Source organism: Tupaia chinensis, unplaced genomic scaffold (assembly GCF_000334495.1).
Source record: "Tupaia chinensis unplaced genomic scaffold, TupChi_1.0 Scaffold000459_1, whole genome shotgun sequence".
NCBI lineage: Eukaryota > Metazoa > Chordata > Mammalia > Scandentia > Tupaiidae > Tupaia > Tupaia belangeri.
In genome coordinates this window covers 1,839,557-1,854,515 of record NW_006159968.1, presented here as the reverse complement: position 1 = coordinate 1,854,515, position 14,959 = coordinate 1,839,557, and the positions used below count along the sequence as shown (strand labels likewise).

General features: G+C 51.3%; 2 protein-coding genes across 4 annotated transcripts in view; one reads left to right on the top strand and one right to left on the bottom strand.

Annotated features, from left to right (window-relative positions):
* Positions 1-14,959, top strand: part of TG (thyroglobulin) — a 262,258-nt gene that overhangs the window by 158,682 nt on the left and 88,617 nt on the right. The window lies entirely within an intron of this gene.
* SLA (Src like adaptor) overlaps positions 1-14,959 on the bottom strand; it is a gene marked incomplete at its 3' end in the record, with an annotated part of 35,876 nt that continues 20,917 nt past the window's right edge. For all 3 annotated transcript variants that reach the window (XM_027774588.1, XM_006155519.3, XM_027774589.1), the window contains 6 exon segments: positions 1-142; positions 997-1,129; positions 5,284-5,415; positions 7,341-7,444; positions 9,756-9,842; positions 10,658-10,757. In XM_027774588.1, the coding sequence (XP_027630389.1) occupies positions 1-142; positions 997-1,129; positions 5,284-5,415; positions 7,341-7,444; positions 9,756-9,842; positions 10,658-10,757 (698 nt within the window).

Here is a 14,959-nt window from a genome sequence, read left to right as displayed (position 1 = left end):
GCTCTTCTTCTTCCGGTCGAAGGAGGTGTTGTCATCCCCAGTCAGGGACAGGTAGGAGGCAATGCTTTCCCGGAGGCCGTAGCTGAAAAGGGACTCGTCCACCCCGAGTGGGTTCCCTGCTCCCTCGGGGTCCTCTTGCAGTCTGTGAGTAGGGACAAAGGGGGACAGAGGAAGAGGACACAGAGAGATGGGAATGGGGGGGGCAAGAGAGTGAGAAAAGGAAAAAGAAAACAAACCCCAAATTCTGGTTAGCATCTCCCTCGTCTATTGTTCTAATTCTGGTTCTCACTTTGTGGGCCGTGTAACTTTAGACACATCACTTAACCTCTCTGAACCACTGTTTTCTTGGATGACTAGAACCTCCAACCATAAATGGTAGTGAATATTTCTTCATGATATTCACATGGAGCAGCATTAACTATCTCCCAGGCCGTCCTGATCTCTTATTTCCTTTGATTTTCCTTGAGGTGTCTCGATCAATGTTCAGCTAAGACGACCTGCCAGTCCCAAACTGCAGGGATCCATTTAAACCCAATAGCTGACAATAGCATAAACAACAGAAATCAGTGGAAGATTTTTTTTTTCTCTTAGGAAAAAAACAAAGTCATTTTAGGATTTGCTGGCCTATTTAAATTTTGTGATTGGGTTATAAATGATACTATGTTTACACAAGACTTATGTGAGACTCTGTGTGGCCCTAACAATTTCCGATAACAGGGTGGTATTGAAAATGTACCCTAGCACTGAGTGGGGCCTCAGCACATGTTTGCAGATCGGGGACAGAGGGCCTTGCTGGGCAGTTGCCACATGCCACGTGGACCTGAGTCTGAGGGGTCAGGGGCAGTGGGATTCCATGGGTCTATACTGACAAGGTATGCCCTCCCTGTGTTTAGCAGGGCCAGATGACGCTCATCATGGTGTTCACATGCTAGGCTCACACATTGTTTTGTGCTCACAAAATGAGCACACACATACCCCCTCACACACGCACCCTACCTGGACACCCTCTTCCAGTCAAAGGTCTTCTGGCGCAAGGTGACAGGTGGGCCAGAGGTCCTCACTGCTGAGGGGGCCGTGCTCTGTGTCAGGCAGGGTGTGGTGAGCACACAGCATAAGCCATCAGCCACCTCTGGGGAGAGAAGCAGAAACTGTGAGGCCTGAGACTCCACACGAGCTGCTGCCTGGGTGCTGGCATGGGAAAACTGAGCCCAGGTTTGCGACGGGCGTGGTAAGCAGTAGTGAGGCTGAGTCTCTCACCTGGTTATTTGAGAAACATGAATGTGTCTTAACCATGCTCTGCATTCAGATGAGAGGGCTAGAGAAAGGAGCTTAGGAGCCAGAAGCCACCAGACTTGTTACATTTCAGCTTGGCCTGACAGTAAATTACCTTGAACCTCTTTGAGCCTCGCTTCCCTCCACTGCAGAATGAGAGGACTGAGTGAGGGCAGCTGGAGAGTGCCCGTGGGCCACACCAGTTCCCAGAACGTGCGGCGTGGCCCTCAGCACCGCACGGGTGGCTGGATGCATTTGCAGGAAGAGAAGAACATAAAAGAAACAGTGAGGAAGGAAGGAAGGAGGGCAGGGAGGGCAGAAGGCAGAGAGGGGGGAAGTAAAGGAAGTACAAAAAGAATGAAAGACCCAAGAACGGAGGGCAGAGAGGAACAGGGAGAGGCAAAGGAGAAAGTGGACAAAGAAAGAATGAAGCAAAGTCCTTTTTACCGTAGAGACTTTTGCACTGGGAATGGTAACACACTCTTTTCTTTCCTTCTTGGCTAGCCTGAGCTCTCAGAGACCCCCATCTTTCCAGCAATGTAAGGCTGTAACCCTGTCTCCTGGGAGCCTTCCCCACGCCCATGTCATCATGAGAAGGACATGATTCTGCTGTCCTTGGCCATCTGAGATGGAGGACATTCACTGTGGTCTTAGTTGGCTGAAGACTTAGCACTTCTCCCATCCTCAGGGAAGTGAAAGGGCGAGGACACGAGATGTCGCTGGACTGAGCACTCTGGCTCAGGGCCAGTCTGTCCTCAGGCTTTCGAAAGCCCTTCACGCTCTAACAGTCTCCACCCCCCTTCTGAGTTAGGACGTTCTTGGGCATCCTTGGCAAGGAACCAGAAGAAGCTAGCTGAAATTGTAGCATGCCCGGGCTATCGGGCTATTGGGGTGGTGCTTAGTCTGACTCTCAGGGTCTCCTTGCTTGGGCGAGCACAGAGACAAAGGTGGGACTGTGAGACTGGGAGGAGGTTTAAATGGCTGTGATTCTAAAACAATTACCTGTCACAGCTGGAGACAGAAATGACCTCCCAGGTTAGGAGGTGAGGGAGACAGTCAGAAACAAAGACCAGGGGAATGGCCTGCCATCCCCAGCTCAGGAGGGGAAATTTGTGGGCACCCTTCCTTTGAGAGGTTAATACTTGGGGTGAAAAATGAATTTTGACGAAGAACAAAAGAACTCATTCAACCACGGGACGGGAGCTAAGTGCTGGGCGAGCCTCGCCCGCTTCTCTCACTGAGGCCCCACATTCATTTTATGCCATCGGTGTCGTTATACCCGTTTGTGGGTGAGGAACTGAGGGTCCACTTGCCCAGAGTCGCAGAAACATGACATGTAACCATGCCATTGGCTTGGAACCAGACACTCGTTCTAAAGGCACTGCCTCTTCCCATGCCATTGGCTTGGAACCAGACACTCGTTACAAAGGCAACTTACTGCCTCTTCTTTTTTAAAAAAATTTTTTTGGAGAGATTTTTGGTGTGCTCATCAGAAAGACAGAAAGAGACAGAGAGACAGAAAGAGAGAAATCACCCCCCAGGGATGATGACCACAGCGCAATCCCTTCTCCATTCTCCTCTCGGGGTCATAGGCACGCACACACATGCACCTGACGTAAGTTTAAGCCACTGGGTCCGGGACTCAAACCCCAGTCGACTACATGGGAGTCCAGTGATATAGCCATTACGCCAAATGCTGGTACCAACTTATTGCCCCTTAAACGGAGTAAGTAAAATCCTGGACTGTCTGTAGGGTCTAACTGATCCCTGTCTATACAGCTTGGCAGAACGACCATAGCCCTCACAGCCTCAGGCTCCGACGCCTTCATCTGAGGGTCCCCTGTTCCCGTCCCTTTCTCTTCCCACATCCTGGCACTCCTTTGTGCCCATCTGCCCTGTTCACTCCATAACTGCAGGAAGAACTTCAGGTGCTAACCTTGCACAAGTGCTTTTATATTTTTTGGGGGGAGTCCTAAAAACAATCTTGCACCAAGTATTTTAATCTGTACTTTCTAGAAGAAGAAACCAAGGCTTAGAGATGTGAAGTAATTTGCCAAGAGCACCAGGATAAATACGCAACCTGCAAAACCAAAATGTCTGTTTGGACTCCCTGGGACGCAGCTCCTGCTTCTGTGGCCTCGGGAATAACCTCGTGGGAGGTGAAATAGGCTGTGTTGTTTGGGACCCCCACAGGGCACAGGAAGCACCTCGGGTTTTCAGACCCTTTTCAGCTACGCGGAGGGAGACCAGTGGCTGTGATGATAGGTGCAAGGGCCCGACACTGATCTCGGGAAGGCCCTGGCTAGCTCTGCACTAGTGTGGGACCCTCCTGGGGCCTGGCGGCACCAGGCGGATGTGGGGCTCCTATCTCGTAGCCTGCGGCCTCTGGGCCCATAGACTGCTGAGGCTGCATCCTTTTCGTGTTTGCTTTTGTCTATGCAAAACTTCTGGTCGTCACACCCCTCCGATGATCGTGATTAAAGCCAAATACCACAAACAACCTTTACTCATAACCAGTTAACGCTGGTGTTTCCAGGACTGCCTTCCTCTTTCACTTTTAGCTGCTAGGTTTGGGGGTATCACAGGGGTGATATTTGTTATCATTTAGTTTGCACCTGAATGTCCAGGCTGCTGGACGTGTCACACGAGCAATCGCGCTTAATAATCCTTCACTATCTCTGGGGGCCTGTTCTCACTACCTTCCCTGAATGGCAGGTAAAGCGCCCAGAGGTGGGGGGCTTGGCTGGGGTCTCCTAGCCCTCTCCCATGCAGCCACTTCTCCTTTATGACCTGCCATCTCTCATAGGCCAGGTGTGACAACCCAGAGCCGTGGGGATTCCTTTCTCTTTGAAATGCCCTTTGCTTCTTTGGTTCATGACCCCTGTACTAAAGAATGCTGGCACAGTTGCTCACGGCTGAGGTCAGACACCTGAACTGGAAAGCGGAGATGCTGACAGAGCCAAAGTGACTTCCTTTCCTCCTTCCGGTAGGCAGAGGGAGGGAAGAGGAAGGAGCCCGGCCTACTGAAGGTGCCCCAGTTACAGGAACTCGGTCCTGTGCTGGCGCCCTTCTCGGCACCAGCCGTGTGCCACCTCTGTCCCGGTAGGTGGGGGTGGGAGGGTGAACGCAGCCAGCAGCTGCATTACTCAGATGAGGAGGGGGGCGCGTGGGGACAGCTGGCCAGCTTTAGGGTGCAAGCTGACAGTGAGCACGCCTGGGGTGTCAACACGAGGTTCCAGAGCCAATTTTTGGAAATTGATTCACCTGTTTACAACTTCTCCTCTCCATGGGATAAAGCTTCAGCTCCTGACCTGGCATTCGGGCCTTTCGAGTCTAACTATGCTTTCTCTCCTGCGCCCCTGCGTTCTACCATCGCAGCCTCCAAGACCACACAGGGCTTCCTCCGTCTTGGCACGTTCTCCCTGCATGGTCAGCCGGGGGAAGGTCAGAACTCTCGCCTGGGTCCAGAAGGACCCACAGATGAATAGCACACAACCTCTCATCTTTAGGAACTGGCTAGGAGACCCAGAGCAGTACACAGTGAACTGGGCCGTGTTGAGGAAGGGCCAGAGAGAAACACCCGCCCTGCTCTGAGAACCGCAGAGACAAGCAAGTGATTCCAGTGCCCAAGGCTTTGTCACAGAGGTGGGTTGATGTGAGCCTTGAAGCCCAAGCACAATTTTGACACACAGGAAAGGGGAAATAAGTGGCATTTTAGCTAAAGCCCTGGGGACCCAAGGCTGTATGCCACTTAAGGAAGTGCACGTGATCCGGTTGTGCAATGAGGGGCCTCCTAATTGTTCTCTTTCACATGGAGAAGGTGTGATGTGAGACTACAGGCAGGGGCTTCCTCAGCGTCCACAGCGGCCTGCGTCAGGCTGAACTGGACAGCCTGAATCCACGAGAAGGCGGGAGGGCAGAACGCAAGAGTATGTCACTGGCATTTGTGGGTGACCTGGGCTCCCCCCAGCAGATGGCACCGCAGGCAGCTAGCGAAGAGGGGCTCCTTACCAGAATAGTGGTTCACCAGGTCCTCCAGGCACTGGAAGGTGAGCCTCGGGGAGATGTAGTACCAGTTGTTGGGCAGGCGGAAGATGCGGTAATGCTTCACCTGCCTGTGCCTCACCGACAGTGAGTAGAAACCTGCGGACCGGAGGGTGAGTCAGGAGCGTTGCGGCACCCCACCTGAGGGCGAGCAGCTCACGGCCATGACCACAAGGCAGAGGGAGACGGCACTGACACCAGGACATAGCCCCTTGGTCCTGAGCAGCTCCTCCAGCCACCAGGACCCAGTGCACCTGAGGGAGCTCACTGCTCAGAGCCTGGGCACCCTCAGTGGTGCGCTGTTGCCACCCCAGCTGTGTCGTCATGACCCATTTCATGTGGAGGGTCTGCAGACCTGGCCCTCTGGGCATTTTGAGGCCAACATGTGGGGTGCTTTCATGTCCTCTGTGACTTCTTAGGTCCCATCGAATGTTTGGTTGTGACCTGTCACCTGAGACTTAAATCCTTCCCGGTTCACTCTAAGGTTTTCTTTCGCTGTGGTTTTCCTAACTCAGCCCCTGTCACCCACGCTGCCCACCACACTTTTGGGGGGCTTAGAGTTCTCCCATCTTTCCTTGTCTCTACTCTCTCTGCCCTATGCTTGGTTTTCTCAGAAATTTGGAGCAAGTGGCAATGACGACGTTGTTGTGGGTTTCCCTAAGGAACGTGTGTGAGGGGTGTGCCGTTTCTCCCCAAGTGTCAGGGGGTGGGGGTCGTGAGAGCAGACCTTGCCACATGCCTCCCTCCCTTAGGCTCGGTCTCCCCAGGTGGAAGGGGAGACGACTGGACCAGTCACACTCGAGGGTTCCCCTTGTTCTGCCTTTCAGCGTCAGGGGTGCAAAGTGCTCCGGAGGTGGGAAGAGGGGAGACCTGCTGCTGTCTGTTGGACAGGGTACCGAGACAGTTCCAGGGAATGTCTCTGTTCATTCTCAGAAAAACCCTGGGAGATTTTGTCCTCAAACCTTTTATAGATGAAGACATGGATGTTCAGAACCCCTGAGTACTGTGGCCGCAGACACATGGCTTGGGAATAGTGGCCTGGGTGGGAAGCTTGTCCTCAGCAGGCCTTCTGGAATGTTCTGTGGAACACACCTGGCTGTGCCCAGGCCTGTCCTCTGTGCCTTGCTGTCACGTCAGCGGGAACTAGCAGTATGGGAAGCTACTCAAGGGCAGCCCTGGAAAGGCATCAGAGCTTTGCATACCCAAGGGGCGGGGCCTGCCCCTCCCTGTCATCTCTGCTGAGGACATCTTTATTTTTAGATGAGCTGTGGCTCCCACACTGGCTTGCTCCTCCCACTTGGCCATGGCAGACTAGACAGCTCCCTCTGAGTCTGGGTGCCTGGGACGTGCACAAGACCTGCTGCCCTTGCTCATGCTCGCCCACAGCACATGCTGGTGGTGGGGAGAGACGGGGTTCCGGGATTTGTCCAACCCCATGTATATGGTCCCAGTGAGGCCGGTACTCGTTTCGGTGAAGAGTTCTCTTCGAGGAAGTTGTAATGGTGAAGATCACGCTGCCCTGACTCTACACTGTCTACCGTAATTGCTGGGCACACAGGAACTGATGCAGAGGGACTCCTGTGCCACCAGAGCTCTATGGAGATTATTACATTCGAATCTCACCTCAGCCTTACGAGGGAGGGGTTTCCTTTCCATTTCACAGATGGCAAAACTGAGCTCTGAGAAGGAAATAGCCCACCCTAGTCCTAGAGCTTGAGAGCCCAGGCTGGGCCTCTACAAAGCCCACGCTCTACCCCATGCCGTACCCTGCATGCCACCACCTGGTTGATGGGGATTTTCCCAGCAGGGCCCATGGCAGTGCCCAGCCAGGACCCACTGTCCCCTTCAAGCCCTCTGGCCTTCCCACGGGGCTCAGGGCCACTGCATGGGCTCCTGGGAGCTAAGCCACATGGCGCTGATTTGTGAGCACATAGGAGCGGGAAAGGAATCCGTGTACCGAGTTAGTCAGTAGCCATGCCTGCCGACCTGAGCGAGCGAGGCCAAGCACGATGGGGGCCCCTCACCTTTCTTCGTCTCACTCTCTCTGATCATGAAGGAGCCGACCTTGGTGTCTGGCAGCTGCAGCAGCTCTTCAGCCTTGTCTCTGCCCAGCCCTTCAAACAGCCAGCTGGGAAGAGGAGAGATGCCATGAGCCTCCTGAGCACACGCTCCCGACAAAGAGGGGTGCTCGGAACACCACCAGTTAAGAGTGCCTGCACACTAGGCCACTGTTGGTACAAAGGCAGGATTCGAACTTGAACGGACAAGAAAGAGGAGGGTGATAGACTCTTTATACCTCTACTCATATTTTTCATCTTTCAAAATAAAATTTCCCGAGTACCTAATAGATGCCAGGTATTGCACTGTTTTATCCTGTTGGTCAAATGCCAGCTGGAAGGTACCTACGCTGTGTTACAGAAGCAGGTGTTAGGCCAAGTCTCCTCTAGATGTGATGGAATTGTTTAATATGTACAAAAACAGTGCTTCCACCCTCCTTCCTGTTTCTTGTATGCACTGAACTTTGTTGCCAGGGCCTGGCATTGGTAGCTTGACCGATATGGAAGGAGATTTTCCAAGGCCCTTAGACGGAACGGGGAAGCTCAAGTTTAAGCCCAGGTGTGCCGCCACCCAGAAAGCCGCAGTGGTCTCACTTGCATGATTACAGACGAAGGCAGTGTGTTTGTTCTCTCATCTACCAAGGCTGTTTGTTTTTGAAATTGCCTGAGGATGTGTGTAATTGCCAGAGAGAAAGAGACAGAGGGGAAGGCACTCCCCAGTGAGATGCAACCCCTTCTCCATTTCTTCACCCTGCCGGGATTTGGGGCGCACACACACAGTGCCCAACATGCTTCTCAAGCCTCCAGGATGGGGACTTGAGCTGCAGTTGGCCATGTAGGATCCAGAACCCTTAACCACTAGGCTACAGGGTCAGCCCAAACCATAATTTTTCCTTTTCCATAGGGCATGTGCACTCACTGGAGAGAGACAGAGCCAGCTGGAAGGTACCTACGCTGTGTTACAGAAGCAGGTGTTAGGCCAAGTCTCCTCTAGATGTGATGGAATTGTTTAATATGTACAAAAACAGTGCTTCCACCCTCCTTCCTGTTTCTTGTATGCACTGAACTTTGTTGCCAGGGCCTGGCATTGGTAGCTTGACCGATATGGAAGGAGATTTTCCAAGGCCCTTAGACGGAACGGGGAAGCTCAAGTTTAAGCCCAGGTGTGCCGCCACCCAGAAAGCCGCAGTGGTCTCACTTGCATGATTACAGACGAAGGCAGTGTGTTTGTTCTCTCATCTACCAAGGCTGTTTGTTTTTGAAATTGCCTGAGGATGTGTGTAATTGCCAGAGAGAAAGAGACAGAGGGGAAGGCACTCCCCAGTGAGATGCAACCCCTTCTCCATTTCTTCACCCTGCCGGGATTTGGGGCGCACACACACAGTGCCCAACATGCTTCTCAAGCCTCCAGGATGGGGACTTGAGCTGCAGTTGGCCATGTAGGATCCAGAACCCTTAACCACTAGGCTACAGGGTCAGCCCAAACCATAATTTTTCCTTTTCCATAGGGCATGTGCACTCACTGGAGAGAGACAGAGAAAGTGACAGAGAGAGGAAAAGTGAGAAATTATCCTCCGGGGGCATGGCTATGCTACAATCCCTTCTCTTCCACTCACCTCTTGGGATTTTGGGTGCGCACACACATGCACCTGGCCTGATTTTTAAGCTGTCACATCTGGGACTCAAACCATGGTCAGCCACGTGGGAGTCCAGTGCCTTAACCACAACACTACCTGCTAGCCTCCCAAAACCTACTTTTTTAAGGTTCTCTTTTTCTTCTTTGTTTATGTATTTGCCAAATTGGTCCCATAAACATTTTTTGCAGTGCTCTCTGTGTGCTTTGGGTGTGTATTTGCTAAGAGTACCCCTGGTACATATCTGGTGGTGGCTGTGCGGCCCGGCATTGCACCACGATCTACGACCCCATCTCATGCTTCTAACAGCTGTGGTTGTCTTGTCCTGTACTTCCCAGTCACTCTGTGCCCTGATCTCCTCCAAGGAGAGGAAAGCTGGAAAAGCACAGGAAGATGAGCGGCTTGTTCACTGTGTGTCATGCAGCAGGTCAGTGCTCAGGGCAGGATTCGCACCCAGACAGACCAACCTTTAGCCATGGGACTGTGTTGCATCCTATGACAAGAGCTGGTCAGCTTTTTCTACTCTGTGCTGGGAACACTGTGTTAGAGCTGAAAGGTCACATGCCCTTCATTTTACTGATGGGAATATTGAACTCCAGTATAAGAGGAATGAATTAGCCCAAGGTCACACATTTACTTCCGGCCTGAGCCAGGAATAGGAGCACTCCCTCACACTCCTAGCCCCTTCCCCTCTACTGTGCTGGACCCTCCATACCATCTTCTGTGTGACCAGTGTAAGCGTACTCACCCGTGGTAGACTCTGGCCACACATATTCCGGGGATATAACTCTCTCGACCAGTGCTCAGGGAGATGGCCTTCCACCAGCCCCCTTCACTGCCAGAACAAGAACAGACAGGAGGGCGTGGGTAAGAAAATGGGGAGCAAATGAATGGGTGAGCAGGGTAATCCGCTATAACCCTGGGCACCTTGGGAGGTTCCTCTCTCAAGGTCTACTGCTGCCATGTGGACCTGAGTCTCTCCATTGGAGTTCAGTTTTAAAGTATTCGTATGCACTAGGCATCCCTCCTCCAAACTCACGGGGAAGCCTTCCACTTGCTGCCTTTCAGGGATTAGAGGCTGATATTCCCAACTGATGTTTCACGGGTGGAGGCTTCTCTAAAGTAAGCGTTTACTCTATTGATGTATACCCTGGAGTGCTACCAAGCAGAGTGCCCTGTGTCTACATCAGTGAGAATCAGAATAAAGGAACTTAGAGCTCCTGTTTTTTTGTTTTTGTTTTTTTTTTCCCTGTAGCCTATTCCGAACTGGAGAGACAACAGAATGGGCAGATTATTCTTTCTGTTTATCATGGAAGTGTTTTTAGCCCCCCGGGTCTCCCCTCTCCGTCTGCACTGGGATGTAATGCCATCTATACACACGGTGCGAGATGAGACCAATAGAGCAGCAGAATTTACTCATAAAGGGTCTCAAAGAGCTAAGTTGAGGAATTAAGTTTGATCCAGTAGGCTGTGGGCAGCCATTGAAGGTTTCAGAGACTGGCATTGAGGAAGGTTACGGTATAGATCAAATTTCTCACCCCACAAAAAGACCAGGGCCCGAGTGGGACAATTATAGCTAAAAATAACAATTCTCACCTAAATCGAGTTCCTATTTTGTAGGGATTATAAACATTTGGAAAACTAACTCACTCTGAAATCACACGCAATTTCTCCCCTCGGCGGAATATCGGAGGGCTGATGTCGGGAGATGGGTAGTCACTCAGCACAGCGAGAAAGTCACTGTCCAGACCTGGGGATGCAGAAGCAAAGGGGTTTCATTTTAAGGGACTAAAAGGCTCTCAGAGGGAAGGGTATGAGGATAAATCACTCCTCAGGGATTTTCAGCTGGCGTCACCTTCCTTGTTTCAAAACCCAGTTTAGAGAAGGCCTCCTCTCTGAGATAGCAGAACAGGATGCTCAAAGGGACTCTGAGGTCAGTGACACCTCCTGCTCTCAAGCCCGCCTTGGCCCTGATGTTCTCTTCTGAGCATGGGGACCCAGAGGGCTGTGAGCAGAGGGCAGGATCTGGCTGCAGCGTCTACCCCTGTATCTACAGACCACACAGCACTCCATCTTTAAAATGGGACCAGTAACTCCTCATTCCAGGGTCCTTAGTGGTGAAGTCAAAGTATGTGGCACCACCTCATAAATGATAAAAGTGCTACAAAAATATCCCTTCTTGGCCCAGCCTCTGGGGTGCAGGCGGGAGCGTACTGCAGTGCTGGAAGCCATATGCCAATTGTGGTTCGAGTCCCTGGCCAGGTCGGCCTGATGTGTTCACGTGTGCCCAGGATCCTGGCAGCTAGAGGACTGGAGGAGAGGACTAGGGCATGGTTGAGTCCTGTGGAGGGTGCTCCTTTCTCTCTCTCTCTCTCTGTATCGCTCTTACAGAAACACACTATTGTGAATTTAAAAATCCCTTCAGAGGGCCCATGAGGCATATCTGTGACACTTGGGATGGGGGCAGTTGGGGGAGGTTAAATGAGTCCCGAGGACCTGTCAAGACCAAGAGGCACTAGCTCTGAGCTTAGATAAAGCACTTCTTCCTGGTACAGTAGAAGGGACTACTTGGGGATCTGTTTAATGGGGCTTTGGTTGGAAATAAGGACTGCAGATGAAAATTTAAGTACTCCTCATTGTACGTACATTGAAAGTAATTCTGTGAAGTTTTAGAGAGGGAAGGATGCTATTTGGTTCTTGTGAGAGAAGAGGAGGAAGGAATAACAAGATGTGAGATTTTGGGGTTTTTTTGACACTAAGCAATGTCTTGGTTTCACATCCCAGTGATTTGCCGTAATTCAGATGCATTGAAGGCAGGGTAATATTTGAATACTTTTGAGGGAAATGACATGCCTTTAGAAATCAGCAAATACATACTTATTTGCCATGGTATTTGTCCACCTGCTGGTTGGGTATCTGAACTCAGAATTCACGGTAAACTGTTAATTCATTGGTGTATTTCTTGAGCACCTACTATGAGCCAAATATCGGGAATAAACAAACCCTTTCTCCCTGTTCTGGTGGTGTTCAGGTTCTAGAGAAGCCATAGTCATCCCTGAAGAGCCAAGAAAGAGGGACCCAGAGGAACTTGGAGCAATCCCAGCACCCTGGCAAGCAGCTTGGTGGCCTAAACAGGCCACTGTCCAGGCTCCAGACCCGCTGCCAGGCACCCCAGGCCCTGCCTGTTACAGTTCGTATGTCCATAGTCTGACTCACAGGCACAGGGACAGGCTAAGTCCAAGGAGAGAGTAAGACTGGAATGGCAACAGTGATGACAGAGGGTTTGTAAAGGGTGTGGCTGTCGACTGAGAAATGAATCGAGAGCAAACTATGTCCTGGAACCAGGCACTCAGATGTGTCGTTCATGTGGGGAAGCTGAGTCACCGACAGTAAATCATGTAAGAACCAGAGTTCCTGGATGTGAGATGGAAACCCAAAGTGACATTTGGTGGCCTTAGATGTCTTTAAAAATAGGTCAGGACTCTTCAGAAATAGTGTCAGGCCACGAAAGGGCTGACCCAGTGAGGCCTCTGACCTGTCCTGCTGCCAGCCCGCCCTGAGCCTGGAGGGGAGTCTCTCTCACACTCTGTTTTGCTGAATTCAAAGCAAGAGATTCCTCCCAGTGTAGCCCAGACCCCACCCACTAAATAGAGGCAGCAATGAAATTGTGTTAGGTTTGAAGCCAGAAGTCCCGAGCTCTAATGAGGGGTGGATCCAGACCTGGTGCAGCATAAAGCGGATGCAAATTTGGAGGTCCTTTTTAAGAAAAAAAAAAATCCGAAATTGCAAGTACAAAAAGAGGTACAAGCCCTGGAGTTGCACTGGTGTGGGGGCCTGAGGAGTGCGATCCTTTTATTTCCTGGTAAACTGGCCCCAAGCTGAGGCTGTTGTAAGCACTCACCCTCTTGGGTTTCCTACTCTGGAAAATGAGGGACTGGAAAATGTCTTAAAAATGAAAATCTGTTCCTCCTGTACTAACAGCCCCTAAATATGAAAAGGTCATTGATTAACATGGAACTCTGCTGGGTCAGCAGATAGCGTAGTGGTTATTGCTGCACTCCCACATGGCCAGCCAGGGTTCGAATTCCAGACCCAGTGGCTTGAAAATCACATTGGGCTTGTGTGTGCGTGCATGCCCAAGATCCCTGGAGGAGAACAGAGAAGGGATTGTGGTTTGGTCATCCCCTTGGGGGGTGATTTCTCACTTTCTCTGTCACTGTCTCTGTCACTCTCTGTCTCTCTCCAGCTAGTACACTTGCCCTAAGGCAAAAAATCCTCTAAATTAAAAAACAAAACAAAACAAAACATGGAACTCTGCTGCCTCAGCTCAGTCACAGACTTGCCAGGCTCCCTGCCTCAGAGCCCCTGGATGGGCTGCAGCCTCTGCCTGGACCACCCCTTCCTTCCCCTCTCGCATCCCTTCTACCTCCAGGGACTCTGGAGTCACCCCCCACCTCCCACCTGAGCTCTGCTGAGGCTTAGTCCTCCTCTATACTAATATCCCTTCTCGGGCCCTAAGATTCTCCTTTGAAGCAGTTACCCCAGGTTGTACTGAGTTGTTGGAAAAGTCGTGACTTATTTTTCTATGTAAAAATGCATCATGGACTTTTCTGATGACCCAGTATTTTCATTTTTTCCAGTTCATTTATTTCTTTCCTGAGGGAGAGAAAGGGGGAGACAGACACCCTCAACAGGGCCTCACACTGCAATCTTCCTCCCAGGAAGAGCCACCCAGGCTCTTGGCAGCGTTCTGTATGTTCCAGTATGCCTGGGATGTGACTCCAGAACTTTCCCATACAGCCTCCAACATCACACAGCAGCGCCCCTGCCACCTGGGCCCCCAGGCTGGGCCTGCACCCCCCCCTTTGTGTGACCATTAGGGGAACGCCATGTCCCTCACCAGCTGTGAGCGCAGGAGGCCAGAGCACGTGCCTTCTGGTCCTGGAGCCCTGTGCCCAACTGTGCCTGCCCACGAAGGATGCCCAAAGCAAATTTCCTGATGTGAGCATTGTGTGGCCTCTTTGCTGCTGTGCCCTAAATATGGCTGCTGGGCTGCCAGCCTCCCTGTGGGAGGTAGTAGGGTGGGTGGCCATCCATCAGGCACCAGACCTTTGTGAAAAACAAGTGCTGGGAGGGAGACACAGTGTGTGTTATCTGTGACGATAACAGAGCCCTGGCTAGATGATGTGTCTACGGAGGGGCTTAGGGTTTGATGTCTGATCTGAGATTAAGACGGTGGACCAGAGCCACTGCCTTTCATAATGTTACAAACAAAAACTTACAGAAACAAAACAGAAGCTGAATGTCATAAAAACAATTGTTCTGGTGGTGGTAAGAGGGTTTAAGGGGTTAGAGTTTCAGTTTCACAATAACAGAGTCAAATTTTCTGTGCAATTTTCACGTTAGTGATTTTGTTTTAAGCTGTAATACTTGAGCATCACTGAGGAAATCTTGCATTTGGACTTTTACTTAAGGGCGTGGTGACCTATGTCCGGCCCTTGGCAGCGGCCTTCACCTGCATCCCTAGCTCCTTTATCACCACGTTGGAAAGGCAGAGGACAAAGTCTCCGGTGGGTATTTCAGTTCAGTTGGTAGCTCTGTGGGGAAGGGCAGCCATGCTAAACAAGCTCTGGGGCCAAGCTTCCTGCCTCGCCTTCCCCCAGCGTGGACCCGATGGTGAAATAAATGCGAGACAGGGCATTTCAGTTTGTCGTACAGTTCAAAGGAATCACCGTGGACTCCTGGAGCCCTGTGGCTTTACCGAGATCATTTGAATTCTATCAGATAAATGAGTAGCTTGGAAAAGAGAGGGCTGAGGACATAGTTGGGATTACGCAGACTTCAGATAAGGAAATAAATTAGGTGAAGAATTGTGTGCTGGCATGAAAGGAGGAGTCCAGAGACAATTTTCGGCCGAGCTTTATCACAAGGGAGTGGACTCTGAAATCAAGC